We start from the raw sequence: 20,621 nt of genomic DNA on the forward strand, positions 1-20,621 counted from the left end.
CAATCCAGGTCTTATGAGACATTTAAGGTGGAATTTAACCTTTTAAGGTAGACTTTTCTCCGTCGCCTGGTAAATATGAAATAAAGACACAGCATCACCACCTCCAGTAATAATACACACACACTCACATACACTCGCACACACACACACACACACACACACACACACACACTCAAACACTCACAAACACACACATACACTCGTACACACACTCAAACACACACATACACAGACACACACTCACATACTCAAACACTCACACATACACTCGCACACACATACACACACTCTCTCTCTCTCTCTCTCTCTCTCTCTCTCTCACACACACACACACACACACACACACACACTCACACACACTTGGACTCACACATACACTCGCGCGCGCGCGCACACACACACACACACACACACACACACACACACACACACACACACACACACACACACACACACACACACAGTAAAGACACACAGTAAAGACACAAGTGGATACTAATACATTGCAGTTCTGATTTATACTGAACACTGACAAACAAAATGTTTCAGCATGAATATTAACCATTTTACAAAACAGAAAGACACAAAGAGAGAAAAAGTTGATACACTTGTGAACAGGCTTCAGTGCCGAATTCCGTGAATTCCACATGAACAAACGTTGGGTGATAAACCTCCCTTTTTCTGTTTTTTTCTTCTGTTTTTTTTTTTTTTTTTACATATACATTACAAATATTTCACTATTGATTATAAAAAGAAACAAAACATAGATTCAGTTTTTCTCTTGCTACATTCAGATTGGTGTGTGTTTACATAAAAAAAAAAAAAAAACTTCATTTGTTTATTTATTACAAAGGACCCACTTTTTCCGGCATCCGCAATTACAAAAAAAAAATCACAAAGACCAATAAATATCTTGTGTATGGGCAAATATATCAAATATTTCTTATTATAAATCAAAAAAAAAAAATCATTCAGTCAGATTTGGATTGTTTTATAAATCTCAAGTTTTTTTTCTGATCACATTAGCAGATAATCTTTCTAGAAACAAAAACTTAAAAGTAAAAACATTATCTGATAACCTGAAAATAGTAAAAATGACTTGAAATTGGTTTAATGATCATATATTTAATTGAATATAATCTTCTAATATGGAAATATTTGATAAACGTGACTATATGCAAGATCGTCTTCTTCTTAGCTAAGATTGCAGCTTGGCTAGCGATTTAGCTATAACAGTAATTCGAGTTGTACAAATCTTTTTTATTTGTAACCTAATCAATGTATCTGAGAGAGATGATGACTTTCCTGATAGTTTTGTCTAATTTCCGCTGGCTTTTTGTCTTTGGATCAGCCATAAAAAAAATAAAAAAAAACTATGTTATAATCTAACCGAGTCTTCTAGCTAGAATCTTATTCACTAGCTAGTTTATCCTACATGAAGGGTTCTGTGTGAAAACCGAGGTTGTGTATTTACTGAATTTTCAAGAGAAATCCACACACACAACACAATATTTAAATATTCATTACTTCTCTGATGAAATGTTTTTAATAGCTTCCCATTCAGGAGTTGTTAATTTTTTTCATTATGGCGGAATCGTTTAGCAGTCAATGCTAAATGTAATTACAGTGTAATTTTAGTCTTACAGCAATATTTTACTAATTTATCAGCATATCTGAGGTAAACGTTGATATTTCTGATGGGTTTGTCTTGTTTCTGCTACAAAATACTCTACAGCTGTGTGTTTCGTAGCTATGTGTTTGTATTCCATAAAACATTTTAATATATATTCTTCTTAACCGTATTAGAAAAGCAATACGACAAATAAAACAAGTGGTTGTTTGTTTAAAATTAAAGAAGCTGTATGTATTTCTAGAGCATTCTTCCAACTTGGGGAAGAATTTCAATTAGGATAAATATTTTACGGTAAAAGAACACGCAAAATATGGCTGCTAGGCATGAATTAGCTAATGAACTAGGCTAACAAGTTTTATTATGCTTATTTATGCTTAGTGGCCATATTTCTCATACCATGTCTCCGTATAACCTAAAATATTAATATTATTATTAATCTAGAGAAGTTGTTAGAAAAGCTGGCTGCTTGTTTAACATTAAAGAAGCAGTATGTGATATAGACCTGTCTCAATCTGTGTAACAAGCTATTACCTTCTTCTACTTCTTCTGCAGCCTTAAAATCTCGTGGATAGCATTGTAGGACAAAATAGATGTGACTCGGAGTGGAGCTAATTTCTGGCCCAGAAAATTGTAAACAGAAGCCTGGGAAAAGAAAAAAACTAGCTAATCCTAGCAAAATCCTAGGTTTGCTACGAGTCTAGAAACACTTTTAAAGATTAAAAAAGAAACTTATGAATCGGTGCTGGTGTTTCAGAAAGACAGTGGATAGTTTGTTAGAATGTAGCTGGAGTTAGTGATAAAACCCACTCACACTCACACACTCTCTCTCTCTCACACACACACACACACACACACTCACGCAGCATTGTGTACAACCATCTCAGTCTACTCAGTGGCAGTGTTAAGGTAAGTGGCAGTGTATAGAACATCACTGGAATGTGCATGGATCAGTTCAGCTCCTTCTTCTTCAGCCATGTTTCTCCTATGTTCCAGTCTGAGATACGGCTTGCGTCAGCCAGAAAGCCTCTCAGCTCCGAGTCAGTTTTCTAATAATATCATTGACGTTTAAAGTGTCTCTCAAACCATTTTTGGTCTTCTCTAGACCAGCTCGTCCAGCAGAGTGCCAATACTGTGGTGCTGCTCTGATCCTCCACCCAGGGCTTTATTACACATGGGGCAAACACACCGCACCTCCAGCCACTTCACCACACACCTGCAAAATATAAATGCACTTCAAAACTATTTTAAGAAAATGAGTAACAGTATGATAATCTAGTATCAATCTTTCTTTTCTTTTTTAAAGCAAAAGTATTGGACTTTTTTTTTTTAACCCTCTCTATAACATATTGTAGATGTGAATGCTGTCATCAATTCCACTCATGAATGTTTATTAAAGTTTTAATACAAAGACTGAGATGTGTCAAGTCTTGCAAAAAGATCTATCCGTGTCCCAGCCTTAAGTTCCTGGATGAGGCAAATCTTTTTCATACTGCTGTTCATGCTACATCCTACACTTGGAGGCAAGGGCGTCGATTTGGGTAGGGACGGTAGAGACATGTCCCTACCAATATCCAGGGAACACTCAATTGTCCCTAGGAATAATTCGACCAAGCCTATGTATATTTATACATAACCACTGATATCCGTCTGTGTCTTGTGCTTTTTTAATTATTTCATTTAACATTTATCCAGGAATCATTAAATAAGATGAAAATATTTTACAACGGCGTTCTGTAAAAAATAGCGCAACTTGTGGAACACAAACGGTTAACAGATTTACCCCCTGCAATGGATCCCGCTTCTGTAACTCACCTCTCTAAAAGGATTGGCCTTTGCCTTTTTTGAGTCCCGCCTCTCTAACCCACACCGCTGTTTGATTGGCTTTGTCTTTCTCGCTAATGTGTTGAGGTCGGCTGCAGCTATATTCCGTTGTATGAAGCAATATGCAACGTGATTATGCAGGTTACCATAACAACAGTTTTATGCACAAAATACGGGGAATGTTGTCCCCACCAATGTCAAATAAATTATGTCCCCACCAATGTCAAAATCAAACTTTCGCCATTGCTTGGAGGAAAGGTCCATCTGCCTTCTTATGCATACACAAGCTCACATATACCTTACGATTGGCTAGTGCTGGTATAGGGAGAGAATATATAAATAAATATATATATATGCCCCTCCCACCAAAAGAGAACTCATTAGAATATTAGGCAACACCCACATGTGAGATATTTTCAGCCTATTTATAACAGTAATGAGAAGTTTAATTAGATTAAGTAGAATAGAGGTCTTCACGGGTCCACTTAGATCCGAAAACCCGAGGTCCGACCCGAGACCCGAGTGGGTTCGGGTCTAAAAGTTTCACGTGCACCTCGGACGCGGGTCGGGTATAATAATAGCGGCGTCGTGTCTCGGGTAATTTAAAATGAATGTGTTTTTCCCGAACTGACCCGAGAAGACCCGAACTACTGTATCTCATGTGTGTGCATCGACTCGAGTCCTTTTCCAACATCTCCTCTGTTTGCCAAGACCGCTTGCGACATGTGGCTGGCGCCGTGTGGCTGGCGCCATGTGACTGGCGGTAAGCTAATTTTCGTTGAAACAGACCTGTCAATCAATTTTTATATCCACGCTGTAGCGGTTACTTTAGTGTAGAGTTATGCAACATTCGGGTCCAGTCGGGTTAAAAAAATTGCCAATGGGTCGGGTCGGACTCGGGTCTAATTTCTTCGGGTTTGTCTCGGGTCAAAAAAATATATATATATGCACGTCGGGTTCGGGTAAAAAGTGATTCGGGTCACTTTGGGTCGGGTACATTTCTTTAGACCAGAGAAGACCTCTAAAGTATAAAGAATAAAGAAAGCCAGGACTTTTGTGTTCAGTGCTGTAGTCCGTGTTAAAAGCCAAATGTCGCTTCCGCGTCTCCCTCACCTCCTGTGGAAGGCGTGTTGGCACGGCAGGACTCCCAGTTCGTCCTTCACCCTGAAGTCCTCCAGGCACACGGCACACGTCTGCTGTAGAGGTGACACAGAGACACAGAACTAGAGATAAAAAACCGTACATAAAACCAAATGTGCAGACACACACACACACACACACACACACACACACACACACACACACACACACAAAGCATAGCATGAAGCCAGACAGCCTGCGCCGTACAAGCATCCCAAAACACTGGGACTTACAGAAATAGAAATAGAGAGACACATAGAGTGAAAGTGAAAAGAGAGGAACAGAAAAAAGTGTGGGCTAAAAGTAAAGCACATGTGGACATGCTGAGAAATGCAAATACAAGCAAAGACCAAAATACACTAGTGCGAGTACACAGAATATAATATGAACGCTAGCTCTGTGGCTTTACCCCGTGGAGATTCAACTTCTTTGTGTCTCCTTTCAAGATGACCTGCAATTCAGAAGAAAAAAAAAATCCGCTGATGTCCACTTTTCAAATCTTTTCTGACTGCTGTTCATGCTGCATCATGGGGCAGTCTAACATGTGCTGTTCACGACTGGCATGTGATCGGACGCTGCTGCGGAGAATGACAGAAGACAAGGAATAAGCCCTTCCTACACAGCAAATTTTGCTCTCTCACTTTTGGACATCTCGGTCATAGATATATCCTTCATCCATTCATTTTCTACCGCTTATCCGAACTTCTCGGGTCACGGGGAGCCTGTGCCTATCTCAGGTGTCATCGGGCATCGAGGCAGGATACACCCTGGACGTAGTGCCAACCCATCACAGGGCACACACACACTCTCATTCACTCACACACACACACACTACGGACAATTTCCCAGAGATGCCAATCAACCTACCATGCATGTCTTTGGACCGGGGGAGGAAACCGGAGTACCCGGAGGAAACCCCCGAGGCACGGGGAGAACATGCAAACTCCACACACACACACAAGGCGAAGGCGGGAATCGAACCCACAACCCTGGAGGTGTGAGGCGAACGTGCTAGCCACTAAGCCACCGTGTGCCCCGGTCATAGATATATTTATTTTTTAATTCAATTCAACCCCAATATTAATGCCTCATGTAAACAAATCAAAAAGAAAAACATTTTTTCTTGTATCTCTCTTACCTCTTTATATCCAAACCTCTCGCTTTGTGCCTGGTGTCTCAGCTTACTAAAAAAGACCAAATAAAAACACAAGAGAGGCATTTATTATATAATAAACGAAGGAGTGTTAAGTTGAATCCAGCTTGTTTTTCTGATGATACAATAGAGCTTCAATAAATCAGACATCAGGCAGTATTGTACTATTATATAAGGCACATGTGTGTGTTTAGTCCTGTAAATAATAGCAGATTAAAATAGCCCTAACTGCGTCCACACCGAGGTGGAAATGACCTGCCTTATGTCTATTGACATGACTGTGGCAACTTCCTGTCGCCTACCGCCTCACTTCCTGCAGCTGCTGCCTTTCACATCTTTGTCTTTGCAGCTCAGAATTTCAACATGTGTGTGTGTGTGTGTGTTTGTGTGTGTGTGTTACCTTATAAAGTAGCAACAGAATATGAGGCTAAGCACAAAGACGAAGATCCCTGTCCCAAAGATCACCATGTAGATGTTGAGAGGCAGGTCCTGAAACGTCACGGGTGGCATGGTGCACGTCTTATTGGAGAAGATCAATCCCAAACTGCAGAAGCACCCTAAACAGGGATTAGAAAATATCTGGATCAATCCCAAAACACAGAAACACTCTACAAAGGAAGTAGGAAAAATTGAGATCAATCCCAGACCACAGAAGCTGCCCTACACAGGAATTAGGAAAGATCTGGATCAAACCCAAACCAGAGAAGCATCCTGCACATGGAAGAAGAAAGATTTAAACCAGTCCCAATCTGTGGAATCTCCCTACACAGGGATTAGGATCAATCCCAAGCCACACACGGAGTAAGGAAGATTGAGATCAATCCCAAACCACACACAGAGTAAGGAAGATTGAGATCAATCCCATCTTACACGGAATGTTTCCTGAATTTCGGAAGCGCCCAACAAGGCAGTGGGAAAGATTGAGATCAATCCCAGAGCACAACAGACGAATCCTACAGAAGGAGTGAACAAACACGTTCTCACAAGTCACAGAAAGAAAAAAAAAATTCATCGTATCGGCTCTTGCTGTGATGCTCAACATCTCATTCTGAAGCTTTTCAGGATCCACAGCACACTGCAGCCTTCTGGGTAACATCAGAGATCTCAGTTAGACGCCAAAACTGGGACAAACAAGAAGCTGAGGTTGTGTAAGAGAGTTATGAGGGTTTTACAAGCTCAGGTCCGGCTTCCAAAAAGCCTCATAAAACAGAGAGAGAGAGAGAGAGAGAGAGAGAGAGAGAGAGAAAGGGAGAGAGAGAGAGAGAGAAAGTGTGTGTGTGTGAGAGAGAGAGAGAGAGAGAGAAAGGGAGATTCTCTTATTATATCTCCTATATCTATCCTCTCTCTCTCTCTCTCTCTCTCTCTCTCATCTTCTCTAGCGCGCGCGAGCGCGCGGCGCGCGCGCCGTCTCGCGCGCGCCCGGCGCGCGCCGCTCGCGCCCGCTCGCGCGCCCGCTCGCTCCCGCCCTCTCCGGGCCGCGCGCTCTCTCGCTGCCCTGCTCCTCTCTCCCTCCTCTCTCTCCTCTCTCTCCTCTCTCCCCTCTCTCTCTCCCTTCTCCTCTCTCTCTTTCTCTCTCTCCTCTTCTTCTCCTCTCTCTCTGCTTCTCCTCTCTCTCTCTCTCCCTTTCTCTCTCTCCTTTCTCTCTCCTTCTCTCTCTCTCTCTCTCCCTTTCTCTCTCTCTCCCATTCTCTCTCTCTCTTACTCTCTCCTCTCTCGAGAGAGAGAGAGAGAGAGAGAAAGGGACATTTAACATTGACCTTTGTGTCCTGATGCTTTTAAGAAACTCTGCTCTTATCTCCATAAACCTCAACAAGAGGAACTATATTTTTCCCAAATGGAAGTAAAAGAAGAAGAAGAAGAAGAAGAAGAAGAAGAAGAAGAAGAAGAGTGATTTGGGATTGCTGCTAAATGACAGGAAATTGCAGCAGGACTCTGATGATGTTCGAGGAGCAAGCCAGACTTCCTGCTCAGAAAAAAAAAAACAAATTCATCCCACAGATTGGAGGCTGACAAAAATCCTCACAAACCCTTCTACACACACACACACACACACACACACACACACACACACACACACACACACACACACACACACACACACACACACAGGGAGCAAATCCTCATAAACAGCTGGACAAGCCTCAGTTATGACCCATAGAAAAAAGAAAGAAAACTTGGTCCACATTTTCAAACTTTCCTTTTTTAAGTTTTGCTAATGGCGCTACGATGCTAAACAGCAAGAGATACTTATAGCTTCCAGTTCAGCATCATGTCAACCGTGTGCCTAATTCACGAGCGTAATTTAGCAGGGCTTAAAGTAATCACAGTGTAAATTCTGAAGCCGTTTTCTGCTTTCGTTTCAATAAAACAATGGAGAAGGAAAATATACACAGATAACCGCTGCGACCAATACAAAGTAATGCTCATGTCAATGCTAACGTCTAATGCTAAATGTTCTCATTAGGACTTTACAAATATACAATTGTCATGTTATTGTTATTGGGGGGCGTGGTGGCTTAGTGGTTAGCACGTTCGCCTCACACCTCCAGGGTCGGGGTTCGATTCCCGCCTCCACCTCGTGTGTGTGGAGTTTGCATGTTCTCCCCGTGCCTCGGGGGTTTCCTCCGTGTACTTTGGACTCCCCCGGTCCAAAGACATGCATGGTAGGTTGATTGGCATCTCTGGAAAATTGTCCGTAGTGTGTGAGTGAGTGAATGAGAGTGTGTGTGCCCTGTGATGGGTTGGCACTCCGTCCAGGGTGTATCCTGCCTCGATGCCCGATGACGCCTGAGATAGGCACAGGCTCCCCGTGACCCGAGAAGTTCGGATAAGCGGTAGAAAATGAATGTTGTGAGTAGCAGAAAAAAAGGTGGACACGAGGCAGCCCAACACAAGACTTTTATCTTGAAGGAGGCATTTTTAGCCGCGGCGTCTTAATCCGTGCGGCTCAGATGAAGTGCTTTTTTTCAGAGGAAATTCAATAAACAGCCATTTTTCCTCAATTTACGTCTTATTCGGCTCTCGGGCCGCACTCGGTACTCTGGAATCAAATCTACAGCCGCTTCATTTCTGTTATCACATTTTCTGTCGAGCTGAACGAGTTCGTGTTCCTCCACACGAGTTCCTCGATCCAGTAAAAGGTATCAGGGTATCGACATATAACGTCAGATCGGTTTCTCACATATTCAGAAATCAGTGCAGCTTTAAACAAACAAACAAACAAACAAACAATTTAAATTATGTCCATTAAAATTAATTTGTTTATCAGAACACACAGCAGCACTTTTTAAAGTCTGTGAATCTAATCTAATCTAATCTAATCTAATCTAATCTAATCTAATCTAATCTAATCTAATCCAACCCAATATTTAAACCCTGCTATGACTGGGTTAGTTGGTGTTTCAGGGCCTTTCTACACCCGGTCACTTCATGTGTTGTCTCTGATCCGATAGCTATCTGATTTGTTAAAACTGTTCCATTTACATCAGGCCACATAAATGCGTCTCGGCGAATCGGATATCGATCCGATCTTTCTACTCCCGCCCAAAACGCTAATATATTTTACCTCATTTTCGGGGTAATTGAAATGGAACACGCTGTGGTGTATGCAGTTGCTAGAAAAAACAGCATTTACTGTTTGCTGCATTTTCGCTGGAGCAGCAGCGCATTTTAAGACCCAACGAGACGCCTGGGTGAAAGATCAGCGCTGGTGGGAAAACATATTTGTTTCTGGCGCGATGCACGACTCGCGAGTCACCTCCGAGTGACGTACTTCCGTTTGGGAGGAGTATAGCGCTGACGTATGTGGCTTGAACAACCACATGCATTTACACCTGTCCGGTTTCATCTGAAACGTGTCCCAGACCTCCTCCTGAAGGGGTTTGAGCGCTCGGATTTATATCCGCCTCGAAAACATTTCGGAGGGAATTTAGACCTGGTCATTTTACCATCGGATAGCTATCTGATCACAGAAAACGCAGGAAGTGACCAGGTGTAAAAACCCCCTTAGTTACTGCTTCTTGTCTGAAGGTTTGGAATCTGATCTGTTTGAGCACAGAGATCAGATAAGGAGGTGAGATCGAGCGAAGCGATAAAGCGCTGCCGCATCAATCGATCGATCGTTTGAAGCGGAGCTGAAGCAAGGAGCAACAGGTAAGGTTTAGGGTTTAGGGTTAATCTGCTACAACGATTGACAGAGAGTCAAACAGCATTGTTTGTAATTTTGGATGTACGATTTTATTACAAAATAAATAAATGAAGGTTTTGTTTTCTTTCAGCACCCTAAAGGACCATAACCACTATTTTATACCGGAATACTTTAACGATCTCCGTCAGCAAGATCACCTTCTCTCATGAAACCTGGCGACTGCAGCGCTGCTTCTCTCGTGTTGTGAGCGGCGCTCGTCGTGCTGGCCCGCTGACCTACATCGCCAAGGGTACCGACATGTTGCCAAGACAACGCCAGGAATAAAGCCCCTCTTCTAAGAACAGCTCTCACATCAGAGCACGGTGACGGCGTTCCCTGTTTCCAAAGAATATCAGCTGCGTCCAGGCGATGATTAGATTCCACTTACCAGAGAAGCTCCCTATCGATCTGACTGACAAAAAAAAACAACTTGATCTCCCACCAAGCATGCAGGAGAAAAAGAAAAATCTGTTCCTTATTTTAGTAAAAGTTCATTGCAGAAGTCTGTTTCTGGTATTGTGAAAACACACACACACACACACACACACACACACACACACACACACACACACACACACACACACACACACACACATCATAAAGGAGCCATTCGGAAAATACTGAGCTGTAATGAGCTAATGAGTCAGTGTGCTGCTATGCTGCTACACTGTTCCTCGATTTGAATGAAAAATGTGCCTTTGTGCTTCAGGAGAGAAAAAAAACATCAAATATTAAAACCTCAGGACAATGAAAGTGTCTCCTTAGTGCTTTCAATAAATATACAATGAACGACGTATAAAATATAAACGCAGAGCCGTGCAGACTTTATTATTCGCCGTTTATACACCGGATTCTTTGCAATAAAAATATATCGGGACAAAAAATATTAAAAATGATCAAATTATCAAATTATCGCACGGTGGCTTAGTGGTTAGCACGTTCGCCTCACACCTCCAGGGTCAGGGTTCGATTCCCGCCACCACCTTGTTTGTGTGGAGTTTGCATGTTCTCCCCGTGCCTTGGGGGTTTCCTCCGGGTACTCCGGTTTCCTCCTCCGGTCCAAAGACATGCATGGTAGGTTGATTGGCATCTCTGGGAAATTGTCTGTAGTGTGTGTGTGTGTGTGTGTGTGTGAGTGAATGAGAGTGTGTGTGTGCCCTGTGATGGGTTGGCACTCCGTCCAGTGTGTATCCTGCCTCGATGCCCGATGACGCCCGAGATAGGCACAGGCTCGCCGTGACCCGAGGTAGTTCGGATAAGCGGTAGAAAATGAGTGAGTGAGTGAGAAATTATCTCAGGAAATGACCTGTAATATAAAAGAATTCCAAAGAGCTGACTGGATGTTAGCCATCGTTATTTAACATTGTTGTTGTCCCCTCAGTTCCTTATTGTTTTCTTTGTTGCAATTTTTTTATTTCGCTTCTGCTACTAAATATCAGAATTCCTCATAAATCAGATGCTGTGAGATCTTCGGTGCTGTATAATATGATCAAGATAAACGATCGAATCACATCTAGTGGGTCTTATATAGCTTGTGTACACTGGAATACTGGAATAGTACACAAGACTACATGAAGTAAACAACACGGGCTGTAAACTGTAAACAGCCAGAACTGTGAAGGAAACATTTTTTAAAGAACATCACGGATACATTTTTGAATTTCAATTCAGATTCCTGCCACTTTAAACAAACTGAAATCTGACAATGATTACGCAATTTAATTCATTTTCTACCGCTTATCCGAGCTTCTCGGGTCACGGGGAGCCTGTGCCTATCTCAGGCGTCATCGGGCATCGAGGCAGGATGCACCCTGGACGGAGTGCCAACCCATCACAGGACACACACACACTCTCATTCACTCACACACTCACACACTACTGACAATTTTCCAGAGATGCCAATCAACCTACCATGCATGTCTTTGGACCGGGGGAGGAAACCGGAGTACCCGGAGGAAACCCCCGAGGCACGGGGAGAACATGCAAACTCCACACACACAAGGCGGAGGCGGGAATTGAACCCCGAGCCACCGTGTCCCCTCAATTTATATTATTAATAATAAAAGATTTACAGCTTTTCGTGTCGCAGAGGACCACAAAAGCGTCAACTCTTCTGTCCTGAAGACTTTACTGTGGTGGAAAAACCCTGCCACTGGAGATTCCTTCCATAAATGTGAAACATAAACCATACAAGCATAATTTCTTTCTAGAGAAATGATAATGTTGTAATATAAACCTGAATGTGAACAGGGGTGCCAATAAATATATTAAATATTGTTGCTCTTTCTGGAGAATTTTCCAGGATGCTTACTCAATGCCAGTGGGAATCATTTTGACCATTTCCCACTTTTCTCTAACACCAGCCTGTATTGTCTGGGATGTTGCCTGTGATCATTAGCAAATTGGAAGCTCGGTCAGAACTGGATCGTTAGATCAGTATCCGATAGATCTGATCTCAGGTTATGGCAAATCTGTCCTTTGGGAAAGTGATTCTCTAGGGCCGGATTAACAAGATCAGACTTGTCGGAGGAGGAGATGAAGTCTGCAAGAGGGATGATAAACACCACTGCACAAACATCTGTCTTGATCAGACTCCAACAGCTTGTCAATCATCCAGGCGCATCATCATGCATCATATCTTCATTTTGGAATGATCTCATCAGGGAAATGCTTCGGAATGGATGGATGGATGGATGGATGGATGGATGGATGGATGGATGGATGGATGGATGGACAACAACAAGAAAAACAAAAAACAAAAACAAAAACAAGGACGGATGTATAGACAGACAGAAAAGACAGAAGATCTGATGCTGATTAGATCTTACCGTAACACCACTGGAATGGTTGCATCAGTTGATCCCTTCCACACACACACGCACAGCTCTGTGTTTATATCAGCGCGACTTCACCTTTTATTCTCACTCTCCATCTATCTATCCAGATGTAACCAGATGTCCATTGTCATCTTTACCCAAGAAACAGCCGTGTTTGTGCTTGAAGTCATACAGACACATCAGATCTAACCAGAGTCTTTCCCAATTCAATGTTTTCATCGTTCTCTGCTGTTCAGCGTTTGATCTCCATCTTCCACGAGAGGGAAAATCCTCGGTGAAAACACGCTGGCATCCGCGATAGGAGGAGTGAATTAATGAGGAATCGTTTGGGTTTTGAACGACTCTTTCACGCGAGTCGATTCGGAAAGCGTGTCATAAATAATGCGCACGCGCAAAACGCACAGTTCTTCCCGGTATGTTATGAGTCTGTCATTGATCAAGATCTCAACAATGCACTGCATTTTATTAACGTACCGACATTAACGCACAGACTCGACATAATGCAATTGTAATTTACTAAAAAAAAAAAAAAGATTAAGCATGAAGTGATTTTCCTGCCTGTTTCATATACAATAAGTTACAGAACGAGATGCTATTTAAACAAGGATTTATATCTTTAAACGAGTAAATGATATCAATTCAAATGAATATGAAAGTCTGATATGTATTAAAAATGACAGTAAAGTAAAATAACTAAGGGTCAGGGTCCTGATCGGGAGTCGGCCATCATGTAGTTCTGTCTCATGGTCATTTCTGAGCTCTGGAACTTTCACTACCTAAAAACTCTCACAATAAACCACACACACACACACACAAAAACATGGAATATCAATTCTCATTATGTTCCTTTACTGGAAATGTCGTCTTTTCTGAAGTCTGAAATGGCAGACGAAGAAGAACGGGGCCGTAGAAGACTTTATTATCGCCACATATACATTACAGGACAGTGCAATTCTTTTCTTCAAATACCCCAACTGAGGAGGTTGGGGTCAGAGTGCAGGGGCAGCTATGATACAGCACCGCTGGAGCAAGGAGGGTTGAGAGCCTTTCTCAAGGGCCCCGCAGTGGCAGCTTGGCTGTGCTGTTCCTTGAACCCCAATCCAACAACCCAGAGCCTTAACAAGTTGAGCCACCACAAACTTTCAGCCATCTTTTTGTCTACAAAAACCTGTAAACCAGGTTGCTATCATTGTAAATGATGTTTTTTCCTCCCAATGAATTTTCCATTTTCAGATTTATTTAATGTTCTATATACAGTTTGTTTGAGTCTAAAAAAAGTCTTTAAAGTCCTGTAGCTTGCCTACGATCCCGCTCGAAGTAGCATGACGGAAAAGCGCCTAAGCTAAAACGATCATTTTAAATGTAATATTTTTGTTTTTATGCTGACTTGTGAGGGAATTGTGATCCAGAGTCCTGATCAGAACATGAACTTGTGTACACTGTATCCTGATTCACCACTTAGCAAGCGAGGTTTTCTTACTCTCTGGTCTTGCTAACTAAGCTAGTATAGCACTTCTTATTTTAATTAATGAATGAAATGAAATTGGGGCATAGAAGTCTTTATTAGCACCACATATACATTACAGCACAGGTGAATTCTTTTCTTCGCACATCCGAACTGAGGAGATTGGGGTCAGAGCACCGGGGCAGCTATGATACATAGTGCCCCTGGAGCAGGTGTGAGGGGTAAGGGCGATGCTCAGTTACCCAACAGTGGCATCTTGGCGGTGCTGATACTTGAACCCCCAATCTTCCAATCGAGTATTTTTTTTTAATTCCCTTTCCCTGTGAAATTCTGCCCTCTTCTGGTAAAGCAGAAAAGGCTCGAGGACAGACTAACGTGCATGTTCAGAAAACATAAGACACTGGACACATACAGTTTGAATGTTAATTGTGCTTTATCATATGGATCTCATTAACTCTTCATTTAAAGACGTAACGGCATCCTAATTTTTTTAATATAATTAAAAATGGAAACCATTTCAGTAATAAACCCCAAAAGAACAGCCACACATACTGTATAAAAATGAGACTGAGGACTGAGTTAGAAGAAGTAAACTTGCTCATATGAACTAAAGTTTGCTGTATAAACAGGATTATAATTGTATATAAGGGCTCGAGTCTCCTCCTCTGGCTGACTGAAGTGGTGAGAGCTTCTCCTTCCTGTAGAGAGAGAGAGAGAGAGAGAGAGAGAGAGAGAGAGAGAAAGAGAGAGAGAGAGAGAACAGTTTTAATGCAAATATATCTGTAATAGCAATACAGACAGACAGAAAGACAGACAATCTGATGATATTCAGTTATTTAGCAAACAAAGAGTGACGGGCTGCCGGACACAGACAGGCAGATAGACGGACAGACAGACAAATAGATTGATGGATAGATAGCAAAAGAGAGCTAGACAGAGATAAAGAGGCAGGCAGACAGACAGATAGAGAGAGATTGTTATTATTGTTCTGTTAAAATATTATGTTATATTATTTTGGAATGTTATCATTGTAATATTACTATGTTGTTGTTATTATTATTATTATTGTTATTGTTGTGTTTATTACTATAATCATTGTTCCTTTATTTTCTGTTAAGTGGGGGCAGATGATAGAAAGAAAGAGAGAGACAGACGGACATAGCACATTCAGGCAAGCATGCAGATAGATCGACATAGAGAAAGAGAGAGAGTGAGAGAGAGAGAGAGAGAGAGAGAGAGAGAGAGAGAGAGAGAGAGAGAGAGAGAGAGAGAGAGAGAATGGGAGACATAGACAAGCAGCCACACATAGACAGCTAGCCAGATAGATTAAAGTTACCTTCATTCACAAGAAACTGTGCCAGTAGTGAAGACACTTGGACAGCGTTTTTGGAATGAGGAAAACTGTAGTGAGGGTCCCACTGGAAACGGTTCACTTCTGGATGCCACTGGACACCGTAGAACGGGTACTTCTTCCCTGTGGACCAATCAGGAGAGTAGAAAAAATGAAAGACTGCCTTTAAGATAACTATGCACATACTTCCTGAGATACACATCACGGTCATGCAGATGTTAATTCTATAAAAATATAAACATGATTCTGTGCCCTGTACCTTCCATAGTGGAGACGAACACAGCTCCGTTCTCTGCCTTGTTAGTGGATAATATAGTGAAGAAGCTACTCAGTTTCTTATTTCCTACAAATACCTGTAACAGACAGATATATGGTGAAAACTACACACACATGAAACGATACGAATGCTACTTCATACCGATGGAGTCATGTACTGTACCTGCTCTGTAATGCCGTAATGGTGGAAGTTTCCAGTGAGTGGTTCCTCTGATAGTGCCTTGAACAGCTCGGGAGGAAAACTCGCAAACATGCGGCTAGACCGGGCCTCTGTTAAAGAGATTATACTCAGAATTTGGATTTTAAGAGAGGAGATATTTTATTAAGTGCAAGCACAAAGGTATAAGGAACACTTAAGAAGCCAGGGAAAGTGCTGTCTGCCCTCTTACACATCCATGAGGTCACAGATGCTTATGACTGGCACACTGTCGCTCTGATTGACCCTCCCACCCAGAGACCACAGCCAGTGCTCATGAGCTCATTTACATACAATCGTCAGAATTTGAACATTGCGCCTCTCTGGAATGCTGAATCTTTTCACAGTGTACCTGAGGTGAGGTTTAAGGGCATTGAGATATTTTCTGCCATGGTTTTGCTCAGCAGGTTCTCTCCTGCCACCTGTACCGTGAGCAGCTGGAAGCCCATACATGTCCCCCAGATTGGGAAGTAGTCACCCTCATTGTTGGCCTGAAACAATAAAGTGAAACTGCTTTAAAACTGTCCCTCAGAATGATGGGAAACAATGCTGTGAATCTGTAGGAGTCAGTTCCCTTTTTTAACAGTTGCTGCGCTGGAAATAATGAGCAGAAGTAGATAATCGGTACAATATATACAGTAGTATATAGATACCGTATATATAAAACACAGATGCACCACCAACGTCTCCCTGAACTAGACACAATGCTGAAGATAGAGAAAAATCAATCAATCAGTCAGTCAATCAATAAATAAGCTGTTCTACATATCTGTGGAAAGCTTCTGATTCAATTCACCAGCTACAGACAACTTTCTATTGAATGACGTTTACTTAAATCGAACAAGTAAACACGTGTCAGTGAAGGAAATTCTGACTCTTTCACCGACTCAGTTTCACTCGACCTGCACGTCATTCACCTGAAGTGCGAGTCTGAAGTAAAGTCCGGCGGTGTGGGCGAAGTCAGATGTTTCCAGATCCACTGCACCACCGATAAATATAAGCCTGTCCAAGGATTCACAGAGTGTTTAGAAATTTCTGCGTGACATCAAGAATCGGTGTTTACTCTAATTATTTTTCTAACAATCAGCCATCGTTAGAAAGATGGCTTTCTAATTCACATTGTCCTCATTAGAAAGATGAGGAAGTGTAAACTATCACTTCTGATTTTGTCTCTGGACTGAAAGATGAAACTTTGACCTACCCGTTGACTGAATGGAAGATCTTTTCGTGCTCTTCTCTGGTCTGATTCAGTCTAGAACGAAAAATCCATTAATAATGTATAATAATATGGATTGGGTTTGAATGTGGATGCTATTAAATTAAAGCTATTTCAAAATAACATCTGCGACATCTGCTTTCGAAGCACATCGTCATGTGCTGTCGTACCTGATGGGAATCACACGTGCTCCACCTGACTCGATGTACTTCACGTAAGACGAGGGTATGTAGGTTCTTCCGTACGGAAGCAGACTAGGGTCATTAACCTCCTGAGTTAAAATACCTGTGGGAATTATAGCAAGTCATATAAGGACTTATGCTAAAAATCTATAGCTATAATAATTTGCAACATGTCATCATATAAGAGGAATAGATCATCCACTAGGTGAATCATGTCAGTGATGGATCATTGAATGAATCATGTGATACAGACGAATCTATAAATAAATCATGTCATCTAGATGAATCGATAAATTAATCGTGTATTATAGATGAAGCTAAAGATAAATTATATCATATTGATGAATCGTGTAATATAGATTTCTCTGTAGATAAACTATGTAATTGATGAATCTATAGATGAATCATGGCGTAATTGAATCTATAGATGAATCATGGCGTAACTGAAACTATAGATGAATCATGGCGTAACTGAATCTATAGATGAATCATGGCGTAACTGAATCTATAGATCATGGCGTAAGTGAATCTATAGATGAATCATGGCGTAACTGAATCTATAGATCATGGCGTAATTGAATCTATAGTTGAATCATTCCGTAATTGATTCTATAAATGAATCATTCCGTAATAGATCATCAGATAAATCAAATCTGAATGGTTTTGACTTGAATGTTGCGTTACTGGTGTTTTTACTCTTAAATTGTCACCGATTCTACACACTCTACAGAAGCTGAATGTGAGCATACACACCGATCACCGGCCGGTCGTTCGGACTTTCTACGAGAGGAAGCCGTGCAGCGCTCGCGCAGCTCACCGCGAGCACGAGGAAGGGCAGATCCGCGATCCGGTTCAGCATCCCAGCGCTTTTACAGTCCTTAGAGATAACGGAGAAACAATACCCGTCCCTATACAGTGTGCGTGTGTATATATGTGTGTGTGCATGTATACTGTGTGTATGTGTATGTACACTGTGTGTATGTGTGCGCATGTAAAGTTTGAGGAAGTGGGCGGAGGTTTGAGAAGTTCGGAATCTCCGCTCTGATCATTATATAATGTCTGAAGAGTTGTACTTTACTTCTAGGGAATTTACATACACACACACACACACACACACACACACACACACACACACACACACACACACACACACACACACACACACAAACACCCACACACGCAATCACACACACGGCACGCACACACACACACACACACACACACACACACACACACACACACACACACACACACACACACACACACACACACACACACACACGGCAACAAATCACACGATGGAAATCACAAGTGACTTAAATCACAAGACTAAACAAGTAGAATTGCGACACATTTTTGATCACTCATGCTAAAAGGTATTTATGTTGGAGTTAAATCAAATAAGTAAAAAAGCACAAGACTCAGACGGTACATCAGTGGTTACAGTATGTATAAATATATATAGGCTTGGTAGAATTATTGCGAGGGACAATTGAGTGTTCCCTGGATATTGGTAGGGACATGTCCCTACCGTCCCTATCGACGCCCTTGGAGTTATGTATCTTAACATCCTATTTTTTTTTTACAGGTATAAATGTTAAGGGTTCAGTTCAGTATCCTCTTTCTGACTGAATCCGAATCCACCTCTGTCATACCACCATAGACCCACAGGCTCTTAGCAAAGATTATTAAGATATTAACATAATGACGATTACAAAATAGACGTTTTTAAGTAATCGGTTCAAATTGATGTATATTTTGCTAAATCAGTGCACTTCTACAGGGTCCTTGGTAGCTCATGGACCCTGTAAGCAACTGCTTATACTACACATATTTAGATTCAGCCGTAGACCTTTGAGAGGTGAGATGGGAAGACAGAGGGGCAAGAAGGTTTATTTCAAGGGTAACAGCTGCCACCATATTTCACCCTGCATCACCTGTGTGACCTTGTGGATCTCAAACTTTGTGTAGCCTAGAACCCAATTAGCTGTAAAATAAATTCCCATGAATATGAATTTATTTCATGGACATTACTTATTTTTTTAATCCTATCTATCTATCTATCTATCTATCTATCTATCTATCTATCTATCTATCTATCTATCTATCTATCTATCTATCTATCTATCTATCTATCTATCTATCTATCTATCTATCTATTTATTTATTTATTTATAGCAAAAGAGCTTTCTATTCCTAGATTTTTCTCATATAGAACATGTTAGGCCTAAGTTGACTTCGGTGCTTGGACCCCTAAATATAATCACATGACTTGGGTTGTGATTTATGAAACGTAATATAAAAAAATTCTACTAAATGCTTTATGGACACATGTGTGCTCCTAAACAACACATTCATGCGTATAAAATATGCAAATGCAAATATATAAGACAGCGTAATTTGTCTCATGGAAATGTGATGAGAGTACAACATACTGTAAGAAGAACAAAGTCACACTGATTATAGATTTTTTTTATGCGTAAAAAAGGATCACATTATGTTGTATTGTTGTATAATGTACAAAATGTTGTTGTGTTTTTTCGGCTGCTCCCTATTCCACAGTGGATCATCTTGTCCACGTACTTATCCAGGTTTGGGACTGGCAGTGAGAGTTAAACCCCTCATTGGGGGAGCTCTCTGAACAGGAATCAACCCCAGGTTGTGGCAAAGAGAGAGAACGGAATACTGAACATAAAAACACAAACATAGAGTCAGTGCTTTGCTTTTCTCGTAAAATTCCACCATCTCCTAATTTCTCCTAATTTCACTTCAGTTAGATGTTGCAACTCCTAAAAACCCTTCGAGGAGATATTCCCAGAGTAGATTAAACTTGTACCTTGGAAAGAACCTGAAACCCTTCACTATCACTCATTATACAGTACATGAAAATATATTATACAAGATATGTTATACATGTTACACAATATAACATGTATATCAGCTACACAGCACGTTAAAATAATCACAGCTAGAGCGACAATAGAAGACATATTGTAAAAGGAAAGGATTGAGGAAATGGAATTTAAAAGAAGAAAAGAATAACTTTTAGCAATTTATTACCTTAGGCTTCATTATAACTGTATCAAAGAACACTAGATACTTACTGTTATTTTATTAGTAATTACTGAAACAACAACTAATCATAAATAAATAAGCATGATAAAT

General features: G+C 41.2%; 2 protein-coding genes across 4 annotated transcripts; both read right to left on the reverse strand.

The window, feature by feature from the left end:
• Window positions 1-499: 499 nt before the first annotated feature.
• rnf122 (ring finger protein 122) lies at window positions 500-13,113 on the reverse strand. 3 transcript variants are annotated; one of them, XM_027147933.2, is made up of 6 exons: window positions 12,762-13,113; window positions 6,148-6,304; window positions 5,733-5,778; window positions 5,004-5,045; window positions 4,568-4,647; window positions 500-2,846 (listed from the first exon to the last, which is right to left on the reverse strand). In XM_027147933.2, exons 1-6 carry the CDS (start codon window positions 12,784-12,786, stop codon window positions 2,732-2,734), a joined length of 465 nt encoding a protein of 154 aa, XP_027003734.1. In that variant the 5' UTR covers window positions 12,787-13,113; the 3' UTR covers window positions 500-2,731. The 3 variants fall into 3 exon arrangements, with proteins under 3 accessions (XP_027003734.1, XP_027003662.1, XP_027003804.1); XM_027147861.2 differs by having other exon boundaries at window positions 4,568-4,650; window positions 12,762-13,109; XM_027148003.2 differs by lacking the exon at window positions 12,762-13,113 and adding an exon at window positions 10,092-10,217 and having other exon boundaries at window positions 4,568-4,650.
• Window positions 13,114-14,313: 1,200 nt separating this feature from the next.
• On the reverse strand, window positions 14,314-18,588 carry LOC113646029 (gamma-glutamyl hydrolase). Its single transcript, XM_027152066.2, has 9 exons — window positions 18,210-18,588; window positions 17,445-17,559; window positions 17,260-17,310; window positions 16,976-17,060; window positions 16,411-16,549; window positions 16,026-16,132; window positions 15,846-15,939; window positions 15,572-15,709; window positions 14,314-14,933 (listed from the first exon to the last, which is right to left on the reverse strand). Exons 1-9 carry the CDS (start codon window positions 18,445-18,447, stop codon window positions 14,815-14,817), a joined length of 1,086 nt encoding a protein of 361 aa, XP_027007867.1. The 5' UTR covers window positions 18,448-18,588; the 3' UTR covers window positions 14,314-14,814.
• Between the last annotated feature and the right edge of the window lie 2,033 nt (window positions 18,589-20,621).

The sequence above is a fragment of the Tachysurus fulvidraco genome, chromosome 14 (genome assembly GCF_022655615.1).
Source record: "Tachysurus fulvidraco isolate hzauxx_2018 chromosome 14, HZAU_PFXX_2.0, whole genome shotgun sequence".
Taxonomy (NCBI): domain Eukaryota; kingdom Metazoa; phylum Chordata; class Actinopteri; order Siluriformes; family Bagridae; genus Tachysurus; species Tachysurus fulvidraco.

Coding starts and splice junctions, on each gene's coding strand:
- rnf122 (XM_027147861.2), bottom strand. CDS start 12,786: ATGCAACCATTCCAGTGGTGTTACG. Junction 5,046..5,732: donor AGAGGTTTGGATATAAAGAG/GTAAGAGAGATA, acceptor TCTGAATTGCAG/GTCATCTTGAAAGGAGACAC. Junction 2,847..4,567: donor CAACACGCCTTCCACAGGAG/GTGAGGGAGACG, acceptor TATATTTTGCAG/GTGTGTGGTGAAGTGGCTGG.
- LOC113646029 (XM_027152066.2), bottom strand. CDS start 18,447: ATGCGCACACATACACACAGTGTACATACACATACACACAGTATACAT. Junction 17,311..17,444: donor GCACGTGTGATTCCCATCAG/GTACGACAGCAC, acceptor TTTTCGTTCTAG/ACTGAATCAGACCAGAGAAG. Junction 15,940..16,025: donor ATTACGGCATTACAGAGCAG/GTACAGTACATG, acceptor TGTCTGTTACAG/GTATTTGTAGGAAATAAGAA.